The sequence below is a fragment of the Mesoplodon bidens genome (assembly GCF_964165515.1).
Source record: "Mesoplodon bidens genome assembly, chromosome: 15".
In the NCBI taxonomy this organism is placed as follows: domain Eukaryota; kingdom Metazoa; phylum Chordata; class Mammalia; order Artiodactyla; family Ziphiidae; genus Mesoplodon; species Mesoplodon bidens.
Genome location: NC_138171.1, coordinates 34,497,951 through 34,518,677, shown reverse-complemented (window position 1 = coordinate 34,518,677; position 20,727 = coordinate 34,497,951). Strand labels below are relative to the sequence as shown.

The 20,727-nt window shown below is 42.2% G+C and overlaps 1 protein-coding gene across 6 annotated transcripts; it reads right to left on the bottom strand.

Annotated features, from left to right (window-relative positions):
- Positions 1-51: 51 nt before the first annotated feature.
- On the bottom strand, positions 52-13,409 carry ZNF655 (zinc finger protein 655). Of its 6 annotated transcripts, none has more exons than XM_081257545.1 (6): positions 13,324-13,409; positions 12,193-12,355; positions 10,891-10,976; positions 10,369-10,495; positions 4,315-4,419; positions 52-3,809 (listed from the first exon to the last, which is right to left on the bottom strand). In XM_081257545.1, exons 2-6 carry the CDS (start codon positions 12,326-12,328, stop codon positions 2,416-2,418), a joined length of 1,848 nt encoding a protein of 615 aa, XP_081113671.1. In that variant the 5' UTR covers positions 12,329-12,355; positions 13,324-13,409; the 3' UTR covers positions 52-2,415. The 6 variants fall into 6 exon arrangements, with proteins under 6 accessions (XP_081113671.1, XP_081113672.1, XP_081113673.1 ...); XM_081257546.1 differs by lacking the exon at positions 13,324-13,409 and adding an exon at positions 13,108-13,316; XM_081257549.1 differs by lacking the exons at positions 52-3,809; positions 4,315-4,419 and adding an exon at positions 8,565-9,373.
- Positions 13,410-20,727: the final 7,318 nt, after the last annotated feature.

Here is a 20,727-nt window from a genome sequence, read left to right as displayed (position 1 = left end):
TTCTAAGATTCCCAAATGCTTCTGGCTGAGGACTTCAGATTTTGAAACAGATTCTCAGAGTACCAAACACACCTTTATTCAAGTGGAAGTACAAAAGCACATTCCTAAACCAAATGCATACACGTGATTTTTACATTTTCTGCTATTTAGAGATTACTTAATCCTGTTTCATAATCACCGGAGGTGATTACCCGTGGTCTCTATCCGTAGGGTATATATGGTCATAGACAGGAAAATGAAAACATGCATTTTTCATATGCTTTTACATTTAGATCAATTCATTTAGGTCCCTACCGTGCCCTGATGAGATCCTATGCTTGCTGATGGCTAAGAGGTAAAATACTGTGGTAGAACTACCCTAGAGGTTATTAGCCATAAGAGGCTTACAGAGTAAGCAATGAATTTTTATATATTTGTTGAGGATCCCTAGTGAATATTTTAACATATGAATTATGAAAGCCTCAGTCGCTGAAACAACTAGAATTTTAAATAACACTTTTCTTATTCACAAAATATTTTGACGCTTAAGATGGAAAAATACAATAGAATGCTTTGACATCATCTAAAGAATCATGAACTCTTGCTAGGTGTTATGACAGTGACCCTGAACTCTGGAGCCAACATCTGTGCTGTTTCATCAATCAAAAAAAATTATTTTATATGGCCTGTAGACTCTAGTAAAATACAAAAAATATGATGATGTGTAAACAATTCCAAATAGGTAATGAAAAACAGTAATGGTTAAATTTTACAGGCATATCTGCCATTCTTGAAATATTCTCTCTAAAGATATTACACAAGAACAGCAATACCTTTGATGGAAGGCAGCATTCCCTTACGAAGATCTCTGATTTCTCAGTATATGTTCTTTACGTTTTGCCCTATCAAAAGCAGACGTGAGCATTCTGCTGGCCTTCAATGGACATATATAAAATAATTCTGAACTTAGACATGCAGAATAGGCGCTGAATATAGCTAGGCTACCACCAGTCTTGTTGGCTTCCTAAGGTCTTTTTCATCTCTTTTAGAAGGCTGTGAATGCTAACACAGCTAAGAACTTGGGTGTCACTTGAAAATGTTTAGCTGCCTGCCACAAACTCAGGGGAAACAATCCTTCATACTCATGGATGGAGAGGGTGTGTAAATCCATTTCTTTTAAAGGAAGATACTTTGCATTAGGACAGAAGACACCAAAAAAGCAAGTAGGTGTGGCATACCTGCTGGTGTAAAGCTTAAAGCTAGGAAACCATCATTGAAGGTGCTTAAGAGAATGGAGAAATCAATAGGAATCCAAATGTTACGGCTGGAAAGAAATAGGGTCCTCAGAAAACAGCAGGCCTAAGAGTCTGTTTTGGAGAGAACTTTGAAAACAGCAGAAAAAGCTATATGAGAAACATTCCAGAAGTTGACATGTTTTAACATTGGTGTATCAATGTATCTTAGGGAAGCTGTGAACAATAAGAACCAACTTCAGGAAAAATAAAAATGTTTATAAGCCACATTAAAATTAAAATAGCTTAAATGAGTTCCATAAATAAAGCATACATACCTACTTATAACACCTATTAAATAAAAGAATGCCATGAGAAAACAGAACTGCATTCACCAAGTCACTCCTCTGACTAGATTCTTCTGCAGTGAAAGACTGGGACTATATATTAACGATTTCATATGCAAATAATCATTTTCCCTTCAATATTCTGATGTTGAATAAAGCCTGAAATATGGTGCTAAATGTTTCCACTTGCATTATATCAAATTCCGGTCTGGTGTGGATATTCTGATGATGAAAAAAGACTTGAACTCCTAGACTTGTCATTTACTCTATACCCAAATGACTTCTCTTGGGTATGAATTCTTTGCTGAATGAGGGTTGGAAAATGGCTGAATCCTCCCACACATACACATTTATTACATTCATAGGTATTCGGCATGAAATGAATTCGATGCTCACAAAGTAGTTTCTTTGACTGAAGGCTTTTTCACGTTTATAGGGTTTCTCTCTAGTGTATATTCTTTTATGTCAACTAAGACTTGAAGTCTGACTGAAAGATTTTTCACATTCTTTACATATGCAGAGTTTCTCTCTAGTATGAATTCTCTGATGTCTAGAAAGGGCTGAGCTCTGATGGAAGATTTTCTCACATGCATCACATTTATAGAATTTTATTCCAGTATGAATTCTCCAATGGTGACTAAGGTATGAAAATAGCATGAAGCATCTACCACCTTCAATGTATTTGTAGGTTTTCTCATTGGTATGGGTTTGCAGGTGTCAACAGTTTAACACGGACTAATAGCTTTCCAACGTTCGTCACATTCAGGTTTCTCTCCCCAAAGATGAATAAAGGTTGAGGTGGGACCGAATCCTTCACCACATTCAGGACACACATGATTTCTCCCTGGTGTGAACTCTCAGATGCTGAATGAGGCCTGAACTTGACTAAATGTCTCCCCACTTTCATTACATTCGTAAGGTTTCTCTTTGGTATGAATTCCTTGATGGTGGACAAGGTGTGCTCTCTGACTGAGGTTCTTTTCCCATGCATCACAATCAAAGGCTTTTTCTTGGGTGAGGACTTCCTGTTGCAGGACAAGATCTGAGCTATGGTTGAAATTACCCTGATAATCATTACACTCATAGGATTTCTCTTTCCTATGAATTTTGTGATGCTGAATAAGGCATGAGGTTTGACTGAAAGCTTTTCCACATTCATTACATTCATGTGGTTTCTCTCCTGTGTGAATTCTTTGATGCTGAATAAGATGGGAATTCAATCTGAAGTCTTTTCCACATTCATTACATGTATAGGGCTTTTCTCTGAGACGAATTCCTTGATGCTTAATAAAGGTCAACCCACATTCGTTGTATTCATAGGACTTCTCTTCACAATGGACCTTCTGATGTTCAGCTAAGTGTGAGGTATGACAGAAGTCACTGCCACACACAGTACACTTACAAGGCATCTCTCTGTGAACTCTCTGATGTTGAGTGAGGTGTACACTACGACTGAAGACTCTTTCACAATTGCTACATTTATAAGATTTTGCTCTAGTGTGAATCCTCTTATGCTGAATTATGTCTGAGCTCTGACTACAGGATTTGTCAGACGCCTCACAGGATTTATCAGACGCTTCACATTTATAGGGTTTTTCTCTAGTGTGTATTCTTTTATGTCGACTAAGACTTGAACTCTGACTGAAAGATTTTTCACATTCTTTACATTTGTAGGGTTTCTCTCTAGTATGAATTCTCTGATGTCTAGAAAGGGCTGAGCTCTGATGGAAGATTTTCTCACATGCATCACATTTATAGGATTTCTCAGTGGCAGGAATGCTCTCACATTTATTAAGGTGGGAGAGTTCCATTAAACTTTCCTTATATTCATTACTCTGAAAATCCTGTGTTAGATTTATTTGTTCATGTTTATCAGCTGAATTCTGGTTGAGGCTCATATCATACTTATCAATGTCATCAACATTCTGTATTCTAAGAACTCTCTGATCTGCATCAAGAGTTGAGTCCAGACTGAAGCTTTTTTCAGGTTCATTACATTCACTGTTCTTCTCACTGGTGAAGGTTTTCTTACTGATTGTTATTTGCCTAAACTCTCTCTCCAGGAAGAGAAATTTCCTTAAGATTTCCTGAAGCCTTTCTAATCTGTCCTCAGTCTTATACACTTCTCTAGTCTCAGGAACTTGGGCAATATCCTTTTTGAGTCTTCCTACTCTCACTTTGTATGAATGTACTTCTTCTGGAATTTTCTGCTTAGGAATCAACAGCTCGTTTTCTTCTCTGGTCTCTCCATCTGATTCAATATATAAATAGAAAATGCAAATGTAATCTGTACCCTGTGCTTAGAAAAACAAAACTTAGAGAAGAGAAAACTAAATAATCTACAATCTACCAGGGTAAGAGAAGTTTATTTACTCTGAAACACAGGAACAAAATCTCAACAGCAGAGGTAAGGGCATGAATAGGAGCAGTGAGGTAGGATCCAAGTGGTCCAAGGTGTGGTAGAAATAGAGGGCAGGTTCAGCAGAGTAAGAAGATAATCAATTAAGGTGTTTCAATGGAGATAACAGGAAACTAGTTCAACAGAATTATAGATAAGCAAGTTGAATAGGGACCTAGTACAACTTACAGATAAGGGACAAAGTAAGAGTTCATCAAAACTGAACGGAAAAGGAAAGAGCTCTCCGTTCTGGGATACAGACAGAGCTCTTCATTGACTGCCAAAGCAGCTACAGCTTGGCTCAACAACTAGACTTTACTTCCCTACTAATTCATCTGATTGATTCTGCCTTACTCACCTGAGCAGTCATCTCTTAAGACTTCTCTATTCTTAGTTTCCAGATCAAAAACCTGTAGATCTTGTTCCAGCTGGGAGATCCCATCAGGCTTGGAAACTGGAAATCCTGCTCACAGAGAAGGAAATGGGATGTGGCAATTTATCCCCAGATACTACACCAGCCACTTTTTCTCTTACTTAATGGCTAATGGAGAGAGAAAGTAAATTCTTAGAAGACATTAGGAAGGCCTGGAGAATGAGAAGGCCAAAGACCTTCTACAAGGAGTTCATATTTGTGCTCTAGAAAGAGGTGTGCTAAGGGGCAAGTTGATGACTTTGGGGAGCATAAGTATTCATTTCCACATACTCAGGGAATTTGGCATGAGTGTGTACCTGTCTTCACAGAAATTATCATTATACTCCTCATCTGTTGCCTACAGGTTACTCTTTGTATTAAATCTGGCCTACAAGTATTAGACCTGGTCAAAATGGAGGTCATCAAAATATAACTCTGCTGGTCTGGAGAAAGGTGAATTCTCAAGCACCTGTTGTGTGGTGAGCTAAACTGTAGCAACACAATCAGTGAAGGCGGAAAAAATATTCCAAGGACCAATCTCAAGAAACAATTCATTTCAGGGCACATGAGGAAACAAATAATAATATGACACATCCTTACCCCTTAGGAGCTTATACTCTTGTTTATTCAACAAACATTTATGGAGTGCCTCCTATATGCAAAGTATGTAGGAGATAAAGAGCCCAAGCAGATAAGGTCCATCCCCTCAAGGACCTTACACTCTAACTGCAGAGACAGATATAAACAACTTACTGTAATATGATACAGTGAGGAAGATGCAATAAAAGTGCATTTTCACACAAATTGGTCTTTCTCTGGCTTGCATAATGGACTGCTAGGATCTCATCTCTTTTAAAGCAAAAGCAAGAGGCAGTCTGCTTCTGAGGCGGGGCAGAACTAGTACAGTATCAAAGGGGCAGTTTTTACACGTATTCAGCCCATAAAGCTTCTAGTAGCACACATACAAGGTCTAGCTCAAGCCCCTCATCTCCAAAAGCCTTTCTCTCCACTTACTGAATGTCTACAAACTGTATTACGTGTTCCTCTTATCCTGACATGTCTCTATATAATGAAGTTTACAGATTTTTAAAAATTGTTTTCAGGTATTATCATCCCTACCTGATTTATAAACTCTTTGATAGCAGGGACCATGTACCTTGTATCTTGCACTTTTCATTCATTTATTTAAGAGCTACTCATTGAGTGCCAATTTTGTGCCTATGTGTCAACAGATTATCAATGTTTTAAAAAGGGCTCTGGGCCTTTTTAAACCAATAGTTGTCCTATGGGATTCCACATGACAGCTTAAGAGCAGGGAGATCAGAACAGATATAAAAAAGGCATTTACTGTGTTTCTGAATTCCTGTTGTGCATAAATAGAGTCAATTCTCTTTTTGGACACATTGTAGTTAAGGTCCTCCATGTCAAATGAAATAGTTTTGCAAGTTTAAAAAAAGTTAGTATGGCATGACACAGCAACTACTCTGCTCAGAATTCTGATAACATAATGTGCAACTTTTGACAGATATTTATTAAGGTGTTTCTAAGTATTTGAAAATTGAAATTAATTTTGGTTATTTACTCTATAATCTACACTTAAATCACTTACACACAACAAAAAGGATCATCTTCTTGTTGGATTAGGGGTTTGATTTTAGACACATGTTTAAGGTAACGTAGGAAGGTATAGAAAGAATGCCTAGCAGGCAGTTAGAGATACAAGACTGCAGTTTAGAAGAGAGAACGGGATTCAAGATACAGACTTAAAGTCACTTGTATTATCAAAATATTAAGCTAAGATTCACTAAGCATTTGGTAGGTGCAAAGTACCACACCAAGAGCTTTATAAGCTTTCACTCACTTAATACTCACCATACCTTCATGAGATAGGAATTATTACTGTATCAATTTTACAAATGGGAAAACTAAGATTCATAGAGGTTAAGAACGTTGCCCAAGGTCATGATAACTGGTGAAGCTGGGGCTCAAACAGATAGTCTTATTTCAGAAACCGGCTTTTAAATAATCTAGTAGTAAAAAATAATGATTGTGAATGAAATCCATCCCTTCCTCTAAATATGTACAGAAAGAGAACAGAAGACCAACATAGTGACAATGGAACAAAAGGTGAAAATAATAAAAAGAACAGAGAAACAGTAATTAGAACAATACATGGAGAGCCAGGATCCAACAGATTTAGAATCATGACGTTTAATTAAAAGGGACCTGAGAGAACATTTAGTGTCAAAGGAATGAAAATCTCTTCGTAATAGGCACAGCCTGAGCAACATTCAATCTGAGAAAATTCCATTATGAACAAACAATTTGAACACTCTCCTGAAATCTTTGTCTGTATTAAGAAATCTGGTCCATAGCTCCCACCACTTGCTGCCCCTTCAGAAAGAACATGTAAGTAACCAGCACAAGCCAGGTGCTTACGCACATAACCTGATTTAAGCCTTGACACAACCCAGGAAGCAGACATTATTTTTTGTTTTATAGATGAAAACATCATTATAATCGGTTTAAACAATCTGCTCAGTCACAGATGGTAAATGGAACCCACAGTTAACATTCTTTCCAATCTATACTAAGGGTCACAGAAAGCATTAAAGCAGGTTTCCTCACCACTGGCCTGAATGTCTTTTTCGTAGATTTAAGTCAAAAATCTATGCTTTCAAAATATGCATTTTTCCTATCGAAATTTGAAATTTTTCCTATCTAAAATTAATTTTTTATTAAAACATTTTGATTTTTAAAATTGAAACCTTGATAGTTTTCTAACTAGATTTACTTTTAACTTAATCTGATCTTTAAAAATAACATTTAAAATTTACCTCATTGTTTGTTGCCTATACTAGTGCCGTGCCAAGATTTTAGTCATCTGAAAGCGTCATGCTTTTCTTCCTGGTCCTTAATAAACACATAAATAAAATCTCTCCTTAGCAATATTGTTCCTGTGTAGATACCTATTACAATGGAATGTATCCTCTAACCATTTTACTTTTTCTTGACTACATGCCCTTTCTGCTCCCGAACTGTATAACCTCATGCCTGTCTGTCCAATTTATTGGGGCCATTTTAAATTACCATCATAGTACAGAGCCATAAAAATATAAAAAAACACTATATGTGGTTGGACTAACTGTCCTAAGGCTCAAAACAGTGAAAAAGTGTGGGCTTCGGAGTCAGATCTGAGTCCATAGCTTAGCTTTGACCCTGGATGGATCACTTAACTCCTCTTAGCCTCGGGTATAAAACAGAATAATACCTGCTCACAGGGTTATGGTAAGGATTAAATGAGATATATGTTAGGTACTTAGTAACATACTGGTTGCTCAGTAGTGAACAACTGTGGTAGTGAAAGACATTCTATACAATATCATTTTTGCCCCCACGACATCAACTTCAAAAAGCAAGGGGTATGTGCCAAACATTCCTGATTTATCAGCTCACTCACCATCCAGTAGAGTTCTGGGAAGCAGCTTTCTAATGCTGTCACCTAACAGGGCACCTGCCACACTGCCCCATGTGAAGTGTAATCCAAGCTTTTTTCCCAGTCTTATTAATCTCCAGCACTAAGTCACAGATAACTTCCCTTTGGGTATGACCCCCAAGCCAGTAATTCACTCACTGGCAACAGTATACGTTTCTTTTTAGATTTGGTAATGAAAATTTTTACCTACTTTTTTATTCTTTTACTCTGTTCATACTCTGTATATTTATTACTGTGTAGTGGAAGCACTTAACCAAAAGACCAAAGTTCTGATATCTGTGACAAATACAACTCAGAGCTACTATCATGGGAAAAAGGTATGAACTGGAAAACTGGGCTGCTAAATCAGAGACTGAATTATAAAGTCCTTATTTTACAACACCAAACATTAAGCTAAGTTAACTAAGTGTATAAACTTAAATTTCAGGTGGAGTTTGCTGAACCCCCAAATATGAAAATTACTTCCTAAAGATTGTAAAAAATAATTACTAAGGAGAGGCTGCTGACTTGGTCACAAAAACAAGTTGAGTAGGAGGGCTTCTTTTACATAACTGTGCCCAGCATGTGTGAGTGTGCATACGTGTCCTGTGTATGTGCAGAGATAACAGAGGAAATGGGATAAAATTCAGTCTAATAGTATGCTGTGCTGTTAGGCTGATTGAACTACTAAGAAGTTTCTTTACTCCAAAAAGTAGACAGGTTAACTGTTGGAAATTATGTAATTATTAGATATTAACAGTAATTTACAATTACATATCACTTTACAATTTACAAGTTGTTGAATATACATTCAATTTGACACCTGAGGGAAAGACAGCCTTTCTGCTCCATCGAGGAAAAGCTAAGGAACACTTGATCAGAAAAGGTCATATAAACGCATCAATCTGTACAGCTCCACAAAGAATAAACGGGACAAAGGCAGGACCCTGGAGGGAGCCACAGGGATTTAAAAGAAGCAAAAGACTAGAACATTAGAAAGGCCCAGGGGTCTCAGGAGATTTAGGCAACAGAAGGGGCAGGTCATGTTCACTACAGAAAAGGAGGGGCACACAGTGTATGTTCCACAGTCTAAAATAACATGAAAAGATCATAACCGAAGAGCTGGAGTCGAACTTTGTGGTTTCTGAGAACACAAGTCGACGACCACCAACCATGGCTTCTGATTGAACTCAGAATTCAGGGTTCAAAATTCTGGTTGCAACAGAGGGCTTCCTTGGCCCTTTGAAATTTATAAAGGTCATCTGAGGAGCTGCAATTTTACATAGTGGTGGCATCCTGAGAGGCATCTACTCCATCAATCAAGTGTAATATCTCATAATCGTGGAAAAGGAGTTTCCGAGCGGGGACGAGCACTATCGATGGGAAGCCGATACCTGGGCCATCTCTTGGAGATTCCTGCTGAAAGGACTGCAAGTGTTTCTCCAGAGAAAGCACTTGCCTGGGTATGACTCAGGGCCGGGCAGGAATTCACACTATGAATCCGGGTGGTGGGAAGGCGGAGAAGTATGCCTACGAAGATCAAAGAGCCAGGAATGGAAAACACACTAAAAACCTTCCCAGTGGGCAGGCTGCCTCCCCACAGGTAAGAAGACCTCTTTAATCCTGAGTGTAATCAAGGAGACAAAACAACACCCTGGATGCCACCAGCACAGGCAAAGCAAAAAAGAGTTAAAAAAAAAAAAAAAAGAGAGAGAGAGAGAGAGAAAGAGAAAAGAAAAAGTATGATTAAGTACATACATACATAACAAAGAAAAGAGCAGCAGAGACAGGCAAAAAAAGAAAGAGGAGCAATGCTCACACCGAGGGGGGACGCCGACAACTCCCACCAATCCTTCTCTACAGCACCACAGGTCGTCTAATCTCAGCTGCCAACTGCACCATCCAAATGACAAAGGAGAGACTCCATCTAAGTCTGAGACTTCTGTGAGGTTACACAGGATTACCTTCTGGGTGACTCACTGAAATGTACTCGCAGTGAGTCATGCCTTGAAATCAAGTCTCTCAAATTCTGCCTACTTGCAGATGAATTTAGGGATCTTAAGAGGTGAGGGATTATTCAACAAAGACGTTAGCCTATCTTAAAAAAAAAAAAAAAAAAGCATTTCTTCTTCTGAGAAAAATGGGAAACTCTGATACAGGGGCACTGAATTACCAGGAAGGAAAGTGTCTGGTTGTGGGTTGGGAGGCCCTAGAGTCTCTCTCACAAAAAAGGAAAAGATAGGGAAAGTGAGAACTTGCAAAGCACCAGCAAGTTTCCCTTTTTTAACAGGGAACAGATGCCCCACAAAAGCAAGAAACATTAACTGAGGTTAAGGAGTAGAATGTCTCCTCCTGAAACCCCCAAAGGAAACCCACTCCCAGAGGAGACGACCTTAAGGAAGGCGGAATCGGAGGTTCTACGACCGGGGATCTGAGCCACACTCAGAGACCTCACACCTACTCAAAAACAAGGAAGTAAAGAAATCCTAAGCGGTAAACTGAATAATAAGAAAGGCAATCCTTACCCAGTGAGACCAGGTTCCCATAATTCTCTAACATCACTTCTCTGTAGAGAGCCCTCTGAACAGGGTCCAGGCATCCCCATTCCTCTCGAGTAAGGTGCACAGCCACATCCTCGAATGTCACAAACTCCTGAAATAACACAGCCTGGCTGCTCTGGGGAAGGAGGCCACCACAGCATCATGGCCAGAGAATGAAGGAGATGATACAGAGGGTCTGCAGCGTGCATTTATGTTGGAAAGGAGGGAGAACAGAGTAGAATCTAGGGAATAGGTTCCACAACCCTTTAACATCTAATAAGCGCCCATGACAGCACCAAGGATAAAGGAAGTGTTTGCTGGTGATATTGGGGAGATGGAAAGGTGGTTTCTGTGAAGTCCAGGTCTCTGAAGATGATCAGCACCCAACCTGGGGTCTGCTATTAAAAAAAAAAAATTCAGGCAAGGTTTATGGATGGGATGAGGAAAGGACCACACTCAATCAGCAGGAATAGTCCCTGAGGAAAAGCAGAGGGTTCCTCAGCTCACCTGGTACCTGGCTGTCAGGAGCGCAGCTGCCTGGTCTCCTGGGCTTCCCTCGTGGGGAAGAGCAGGCACCTGGGGGACAGGTGGAGCTGAGGGAGGAGAAAGGAGCCAAGAGTGAGAGCAGCCCTTCCCCAGGGCTCCCTTACGAAAGAGAGAGTCAGTGGGACCCTTCCTCACATCAACATTACAGCAAAACCAACGAACGTTTCTCAGGTATTGACCATGTTTTGCACCTTCTCAGCACCTGCATGCCCTCCTTACACATGCTTAGACCCGTGATACAGGATTTTATTATGAAATCTCATATTGTACATTATTCCCATGACATGACCTACCTCTAACAGAAGGGTAAGCACTGTTACCTGTTTTGCAAATGGGCAAAGCAAAGCATAAAGATTTGCAGTGACTCATCCAGAGCCATAGTTATTTAGTAGACTTCTGACCCTCTCCCAGACACTGTTCTGTAAACTTCATTAAGCCTTTCTTTTGAGACTGGGCACTGTCTCTGCAACCAGTGTGTAAGGCCCTCAAGAATAAGGAGTGGTCATCTGTTTCCTCATAATCCTTTCCACACTCTCACAATGCTCCACAGCACGCTATGTGCCATGGCACTCAGCTGGTGTTCCTGACACACAAGTTATTTCAGGCACTGCAGTCGGCCAGAAGTAATCTCATACAAACTTCATACAAGACAAAGGCAGGACAAGACAGATCAACCTCTCTATATGATACATAAAAATGTTATTTTGTGGTCAATATGTGATATGTATACATTGTTATTTTACGGTCAATATGTGATATGTATACATTGGGCTCAACCAAAGAATTAGATGGTTGTTTTCTTGATCAAAATTAGATTAGTCAGGAACACTGCAGTTGCAACAGAATGGCAGCTGGCAAAGCACAAAAGGTCAAGGAGGGAAGAAACTAAGTTAAGGAAACAGGGGGAGGGACAGGCCCTAAATCTAAGAGGAAGTGAAAGCAAGGCAAGGGCAGTGAGGTGTGGCAAAAGCAGCATTTCTTAGAAATTATTCTGAATGTGGTAACTGGGATGAAGTGAAAGTTGCATGAAAGAAAAACAGCCAGAGCAGAGTAAGCGAAGACCACTCGGCCTATTAAAGAAGGACAGGCTGACCTCAACAGAGGGACCCAGATCAGGACTGAACTGAGTCACGTCTGTGCCTCCCTTCAAGACCTCCCTCTAGGGACCAATCTCTCATTGAAATCCCTGGCCTCTCTCATACCAGGGCCAGGAGCCCCTCTGCACTCCCATTCTCCTGGATGGAAGTGCTCTCTCTGCCTTACCCCCAGTGAGTCCCTGTTCCATGTCGGTGTCCTGCACGAACTGAGGCTCTGGGGACAGACCCTCAGAGTGGGTCTCCAAAGGCTGAAACTGGACCCTTGGAGATCCTGCTGCTTCCTGGGCCGATATTTCCTCCATCCCTGTTCTGGAGGACAATGACCATCACTGCGGGGTGAGATTAGGAGAAATTATTGTAACAAGTTAAAACAACCCATCATTTTACATTCTCAGGACTTAGCAAAGTATCTTGCACACTGTAGACACAATGAAAATAGTTAATGATGATTAACCACCTAAAATAAACAGCAGGAAGAAAAATGGACATTATTCACTTTCAGATATTTAAGAACCAAGTCATATGGTCCAAGTATGCAGTTTATTTGAACTCCACTAATCCAGAATTTGTGGAATTTTTTTTAATCAAGGAAACACGATTTAATAGCCTAAAATTTTCTGTGTAAATTGAAAATGCTTGACATTTACAAACGTCTTTCAAGGTTCAGGTATGCGCCCAGAGAAATATACTAGTTCCGATTACTCGTAATTTTTTTAAAGCAGGCCCCTAAGAATTTTTTGGTAAACACTCTGTCAGCCCACTCTGTGTTACTGAATGGCCTTAACCGATAACCAAATTCCACTCTGCGGGGTCAGACCCTTCGATAACTCAGACTAGGTGGGAAGGCCTTTCCCAAAATCCTGACAGTAAGCCAGGGAAGGGCTGCGACTCTAACAGGTCTGACTGGTTGTCCTTCACACCCAAGGACGCGGCAGCGCTCCGTCCCCTTTCCACACCCTCAGAAAGGGCCCTCGCGCCCGGCCCTCAGAAGGCCTCGCCCGGCGCTGCCCTCCTCCCACTTCCCTGCTAGGTCAAGACACGGTCCCAAAAGGGCGAAGAGGGCCCCAGAAACCCAGCTCACAGCAGGGCACGGTCACCGGGTCCTGACGGCGGGGCCCTCTGTCCGCGGGGTGTCGGGGCGAACCCTGACTGAAGAGAAACGGGCCTTTGCACTCCGGCCCCGCGCGCTCCTGGGAACGGGAACCGCAGTCAGCCGGGGACGGGAGACTCCTCCTCCCCGGGAGGCTAAACAAGGGGCCGACCCACTGCGACCCCAGAACGCCTTCCGGGGACTCACCAAGCGGAGGGGCGGGCCAGGCGGCCGTCCGGTCGCGGACACCCTGGCTCACGGTGCCACCACAGCCTTTCGGTGGCCGCTCTAGGCTGCTCGGAGGCCGGCGCTTCTCTGTGGTACTTCCGGAGGCGGAGTCCGATGGCTGGGGGCAGGGCGGGCCCCGGATGAGGGCCCCGGATGAGGGCCCCGGGTGTGAGCGGGTGGCAGTTGCTAAGGCTCGTTTGCGGGGCATATCCATCCACGTCCTTCTGCCGATCTCACCCTCCCTGCTAACCCCCGCTGGCCGCTCTGTAGCCCGTACATCGGTAGTGACCGCGACAGCCCCGGACTTGGGAAGGCGGCCCCGCTCTCCATTCCCTGGCTGCAGCCAACCTTCGAGACTCCCCGCGGGGTGGTGGCTCTTCCGCGGCGGTGCGTGTCGGGGATGAGGAAGAAATGTCCAACCTAGTGGTCCAACCTCCATGAGTCAGCCGTTCGGGAACTAGCACAGGGGTACAAAATACGCTGATTACAGCCAGGGTTGAAGGCGCTTCGGTTATATGAGAACCTCAGAAAATCATAGGATCGAAACAATACGGTTCTTGGGGGAAGGTGGGGGCATTGAGCAAGTTGGAGTGGAAGAGAGACTGGAAAACAGCTGTGTTCCTGGTGGAAAGACGGGACTCTGCAGAAGGAGGGATGGGTAAAGCACGGTGCACGTGGACAGGCAGGCCCAGGGCTAGCACAGAAGCCCCTAGGGCATTAGGACCTCCTGCATCCTTAGAGAATGTGACGTCCTGTGGTGGGACTAGGTCCGACAGGGACTGGCAAGTCGACTAAAGAATCAAAACAGTGATTTGGAAGGGACTTTAGCTACTACTCCTTTGTTTAAGCTCACAAATCAGATATTACCCTTTAATGATATTTGACATTTACAGTTAAATATAAAAAATCAAGTGCAACATTCTCCATGCTTTTTCAAACTACATGAGCCTCTGGGAGATTCTGATATGCCTTCCCTTTCCTTGAGTATCTGAAGGATCTACAGCAACTTCCTACTATGACACAATCTCTCTAGTCTATAGTATCTCTGTCACAATGGAGTCAGCATCACGGATAGGAAATGCACTGCTTAAAAAAAAAAAAATGCACTGCTTGGTCAGTTGCTGTTGGACAGCTCCAGTTAGAAAGTTTTTTGTGTGTTGAACAACTATACCTCCTGGTGATGTCCATTGTTCCTGTTGCAATCCCTGGGACAACAGATGACACATTACTTCCTGCTTGTCATTAACAACTTGTTATGAACCAGGTTCGTTTGCCCAATGGGCAGCAAGCCAAACACTGAGAGACTGAGGTTTGCAGCAGAGAGTTTATTAACACGGAAGCCAAGTGAGGAGATAGGAGAACAAATCTCAGATCCACCTCCCTGAAGGTGAGGGGCTTGAGATTTTTATTGGATAAAGAAGGTTGGCCTTAGGTGTGGGGTAGGGTGATAGGAGGCTAGGGAAAGGTGAGGTAATCAGTGTTCTGCAAAGGCATATCTGAGTTACAGGCTTCTTAATGAGATGCATGTTCAAAAATGCAGGCCCTTAGCATGATCTGAGCTTCGAGTTTTTGGCCCTCTGATGTCAAAATTCATTCGTCAGACACCTGCACAGGCCGAGTTTTAGGATCAGTGGTGCCAACCAGTCTTAGCCAGCTTGAACTGGACAAGAGCTGACTCCAAGTTTCTGAAAAACATCTTTAGTCCCTGTTACTATAGCCACTCATATGTCAGAGGTGTTATCTATAGGGGTAGTTGAGGAATCTCGTGGTATATTATCTAGGCTACAGGAAGCTTGGAGGGTATGTAACTTGAAAAAAATAATTTAAGCGAGCTTGTTTAGTGAAGGCAGAGGGTTTTTTAAACAAGTTGTTCCTTTAGCTGCTGTTCTGTAAAACAAGCTCAAGAATTGGGCACCATTTCAAGCTCTTCTAATGTTCTAGGATAGCTATAAGTTTGAGGTTCTTTCCTGAGTTGCCATTTCCCCAAAGGTTGTACCTCTCAGCAGAGTGTTGCATTTCTACAGCAGAGGTGAACAAACTATGACAGTGGTGCATTTGTGTCTAAGTTTTGCCTGACTCGGGCAGTTTTCTCCAGCAAGAGGTCCTCAGGAGGCACCCATTTAAGAGTCCATGTCCCACCAATAGGCAACAATCCCTAACAAAGGATAGTAAGAAACAGTAGCTACTGTTTTGCTCTTGAGCACAATTTTCTTTCAACTGTTATTCAGATGATGCAGGTGGAAACAACGAACTCACAAAACTTATGATTTTTAACTTAAACTATATTGCTTTAAAGAAAATGTAGGAGCCACTATTCCCAAGGGATTGAACACGTCACTACTCTTTCCCACATGCCCACCATTGCACTAGGCACGGATAGATACAAAAAAAGGGAACTATCACACCAGAATCGATACATGCTCTGAATATGGGTTTGTTTTCCCTGACTGCTTTGCCTCCATCTGCACCATCATCTGAGGGCTTATAGGATGCCTTATCCACTGTATATACCTTAAGTCAAGGAACCCATTTTATAGTCAAGGAGGTGTGACAATGAGCTTGTAACCACAGAATTCACAGTGTTTACTCATCAGCCAGAAACAACTAGCATGATGGAACTGTGGAATGGCACGTTGAAGACTCAGCTAAATTGCTGATACAAGATACAGCACCTTGTGAAGCTGGGGAGCTGTCCTCCAAGATACAGTATATGCATTGAACCAATAACATATATATGGTATTGTGTCTCCAATAGAAAGACTACATGGATACAGGAACCAAGGGGTCAAAACAGGAGTGGCCCCTATTTCCATCATAACCAGCAACCTATGTGTGGCATTTGTGCTTCCTGTCTACCCAGTCTAGAGTCTGTTGGGTATGATCCTGATTCTCAAGAAGAGCATTTCTTATAGGAGATACCTTGAGTGTTCCACTGAACTGGAAACTGAAAATGCCACCAGGTCACTTCAGTTCCTTGTGCCATTATATCAGCAGGCAAAGAATGGAGTTATTACAAAGGCTTCCTACAGTCCCTTCGACACACAATACATAAATACAAAAACATACCCAGCTGGCTGCACTCAACAACCTACCTTCCTGGATCCTTTAGGCGCTTTAAAGTATGAACAGGGTTGGGAGGATAGGGGAGAAGGCAGATTTAGACAAAGAAGAAAAACACAATGTACAACAATGTAATGGCTCTTAGAGATGACTTGCAACACTGGAAGGAAATAGGAGGAAGAATCTGGAGGCAGAAGCTCTGGGAATATGTCTTCAAGGAGGACCATAGGTCAGGGAGCCAGCCAGTGATAGAGGAGCAAAAACCTACTCAAGTGGATTACTGAAGAGTCACAGGGAAGTAGAAGGAGAAAACAATGGCAACCACAGCAAGGTCAAACCTCACTGGGAATGGAACATTACTCAGGGCTTGGAAGATTATTCAGAATATCACCTAGTCATTGCTAGCCTCTGTAGTAGGTGGCTGTTCCTTTTGGGCTTTCCATTGTTGCCCTCAAATTTGTCTTGGAACTTAGGAGCCATGTCACAATCATTCAAGGTCTCTGTTACTGTTTTATAAAAAGTGAAGTAATAGCAAATGCTGTAATTACTGTGATAACATTTTGATAGCAAAAATGCCTCAAATTCGAATTACTATAGTAATTCCATTACTATCACACTCAAAACTCCCTGGAAACATTAGCCAAACTCAGAATCTTGTAACTATCTAGTATTGGAAAGAATATCTGTTGCCTATTGGACAAATATTTGAAAATACTGTCGACTGAAAAAAAGAAAAAAAGCACCACCTAAAAGTTGAGAATTATGTTTTATTTGGCAGACAAAATTGAGGACTTAAGCTGGGAAGACAGCCTCTCAGCTCTAAGGGGCTGCTTGGAAGAGATAAGGGAGAAGCCAGGATATGTAGGAGTTTTACAGCAAAAACCTTGTAGCCAGAACATCAAAAGATTACTCTTAATTAAAGAAAACCAGACATTTCAAGTTAATGATTTTAGAGCTTTTCTATATATGGGAAGATGCAAGAGTCTGGGCTCACTGAAATCATTCCTTTGACATGCACCTCAGCTGTCTGGGGCCAGTACCCTGCTCTTCTCCATACTGAATCCCCTCAGGGTACACAGTTGGGGGCGACTGCAGTGACTGCTGGCTTGAAGGCCGCAGTTTACTGGTATGGCAGGCAACATTTTTCCTCCCCAGGTCCGTTCAAGTGGTAATACGCAATCAGGGTCCCCGGAGAAGCAACCACTTTGGTTTCGTGAAACCATCCATCCTTGACTTCACTTTGCTCTACTGTCTACATTTTTGTTTCAGTTCCTCTGCCACATACACACAATCACCTTATTGTTTGATAATAACTAGAATTATTACGATTACTGCCATCAATAAGAAAAAGTAGGAGAATTGTATAAGTATCTGAGCAGGAGGGTACTGAGGGAAACTTAACCCCCGTTTTCCCGGACGGGAAAAGGGGAGCTAAGACATCCCCAAAGCCCGACCCACGAATTGGGGAACAAGAACCAAAGACCTCCCGCTTTCCTAGAGAGGACCAACCCCCCCACCACCCAACACACACACCAAAAGCGCAGCGCAGGCCCGGAAAGCGGATGTTGACGCACTTCCCGCTTTTGTGACACTCTGGGCTCTGGCGAGCGGAGGGCCTGGGTCCAAGTCCACTGCCCTTTGGTCCCCAGAGTCACCTCCCTTTTCTATCCCAGCACCCCAGGCTTCTCCGGGGTTCACGGTGAGACGGGGGTCCAGCTGGGGAGGACGGGCGGGGACGCAGGTGGATGTGTACAGCCGTGTTCCGCGATCCCCTTCACCACGACCGTCCCCAGACGGGGTGGAGGGTCCCTGTCCCTGTCCTTCGTCCCAGCCTTGGCCGTAGGAAGCGCCGTCTCCCTGCTGATACAGCCTTGGATCCCTGGTTTCTGGACTGGGATGAGATACCTCTGGGACCGGGAGGAGGCATCCTGCGTGCCCCACCTACAACGCCTCGTCCTCGGTTTTCACCCCAAATGACCCTAGTCTCATTTCTGTGCTCCCCGATCGTCCCCCTTTGCTTTCCTTCTGGTGAAAGATTGTCTCCTGGGTTCCTAGGGACCTCAAGGTGTAAAATGAGAAAGACCCTAGAGGCTACCAAGCTCCACGGTTTTGTTTTTGCTTTTTTTAGTGAAGAAGTTTAAGACTCAAAAGTGTTTGCAGATCATCTGCTCACCCCCAAATTTACCACCATTAATGGCAGTGATTAAAGAATGTTTGAAGCTTAGTGAATAAAGTGAGTTGAATGCAGGAGGAAAACGTTACATGCACTTCACCCTCTTCCTTTCAGTTTCCGAGCTTCCTGAAAGCTTTTTTACAGGAGTAATTTGAGACACCAGGTGAATTTTTCAGTTGTGGGAGCCAACTGTGCTTGACTCAGAGGGCTGAGTAGTGAGGGGCATCTGCCGTGGTGCGGCGGCAAGAGCAAATCGCTGGGCCACTTGCCCACTGGTCACTGGCACCCTCTCTGCCACTGATTAGCAGGATGCTCTTAGACAAAACACTAAGTCTCAAATCCATCCTAAGTAAAGTAAACTAGACTGCATATCTTAGAGGGCCCTTCCAACTTGGACATTCATTGATAGAGGGAAATTAACTGAAAAATGCAGCTAAGCCAAATTTAATGCCCCATCTCCATTTCCTGAAGTGCCACCAGTATACACAAAGACGCTGTCATTATTGAGAGAGGCTGTTAAGTGGCAGAGGACCAAAGAAAACACTTATACAGGACTGTGCTACACAGATCATTTGCAATCAATAAATAAGTTGTGGAGAATACCTTGTAAGCAGATCAATGAAACCTTACTATTTGCTGGAGAAATAGTTGGTTACATAGTGTAATGGGAGACGTAAGTAACTTACCCATGGACACATTATTTACTTATGTATTTTAAACCTGTGCTGCTATAGTATTCCTCCCATTCTTACTCAGATGTTTCATAAGTAACCTGACAGTTGCAATAGAGTAGCATCTCTTAATTTCTAAATGACATGCCCTTCCAAGTATTGAAATACCAGGCCTATAATGAATTTGTTGAACTTTCTCCAAATGGGCAAAAAATGTTGACATTGCATTCATTCAAACAAATGTTTTTTAAAATATCTCCTGGTTGCAAGGAACTATGTCATGTGACTTAAGGGCCACAGAGTAGAAGACAGTCTTTATTCTTGAGGAGTAGTCTAGTTGAAATAAGGCATGAAAGCATTAAAAATTAAATTTCAGGGTAAAAACTATCAAAATATTGCCTACCAAACTGGAGACAGCTAGTGAGCTGAGTCAAGTGATGATTGAGTGCTGGAATCATTCCAGAAATGCAAAATAAAACCCAGTCTTTCTACTGCTACTTGCCTAGAACATGAGCAGGAAAACACTCCAGAAGGGCCTGTCCATGTCCTGACCTCAGCCCTGTATCTTTGAGTTTCACTCCCTTGGAGTCACTTCATTTTGAGTCATACTGCCAGTGGTAGGGAAGGCCTCTAGGAATGTGTTATTCCCCATACCCCACCTTTAAATCTTTGATGAGATGTCAAAAACCAAGATTCCTTTTCCTTGATCTTAAAATACCTGAGAAAGATTGAGATTTTCAGACAATATATCACTAAAAATGAAGGGAAATGAGCAAAGAAAATAGTTGGAAGATGAAAATAAGAACGGCAACACAAATGATGACAGAATATAAATGCTATAAGATGGCTATCAGGAAAGCTTAAATGGGTTTCAGTGTTTTTAAAAAATAAATACAAGTTTTAATTGTTTTCCCCTGTGCCCCAATGGATGGTCTTGTACACTGTACTTTGGTGATCTCTTTTTAAGAGTATCTAGATGGCAGTGTAGCAGCATAGTTAGGACCCTGGACTTCAGACTTGGGCTTGAGTACTGGATCCACTACACTATGTTGTTAGACACATTATTTAATCTTTCTCAGCTTTTAAAATAGGAATAATAATTGTGTACTTCATTAGGTTTCCATGAGACTTAAATGAGCTGTGTATGTAATGTACCGAATCTGCCTGGTACACAGCTAACATGAATGGCAGTTACTCAGCATTTACTATGTCACATCATTGGATTTAGTGACTTGTCTTCATGGATGAGGTGTAAGCAGCATAGCAACACTGTGTTAACCTTTTAATACTGCTATTAAATTTTTCTACTCTGCAGGACAGCAAAAACTGATCTCATAAAACATCTAGGACAAAAAGGAAAGTCCTGCAGACAGACCCTGTTTGGATCAAGTGAGCCAGTTCTTTGAACCTGAACAATGACTGCTGAATCAAGAAATGCTACAGATTTGTCTCCCCGGGTTACCCAGGAGATGGAAGGCA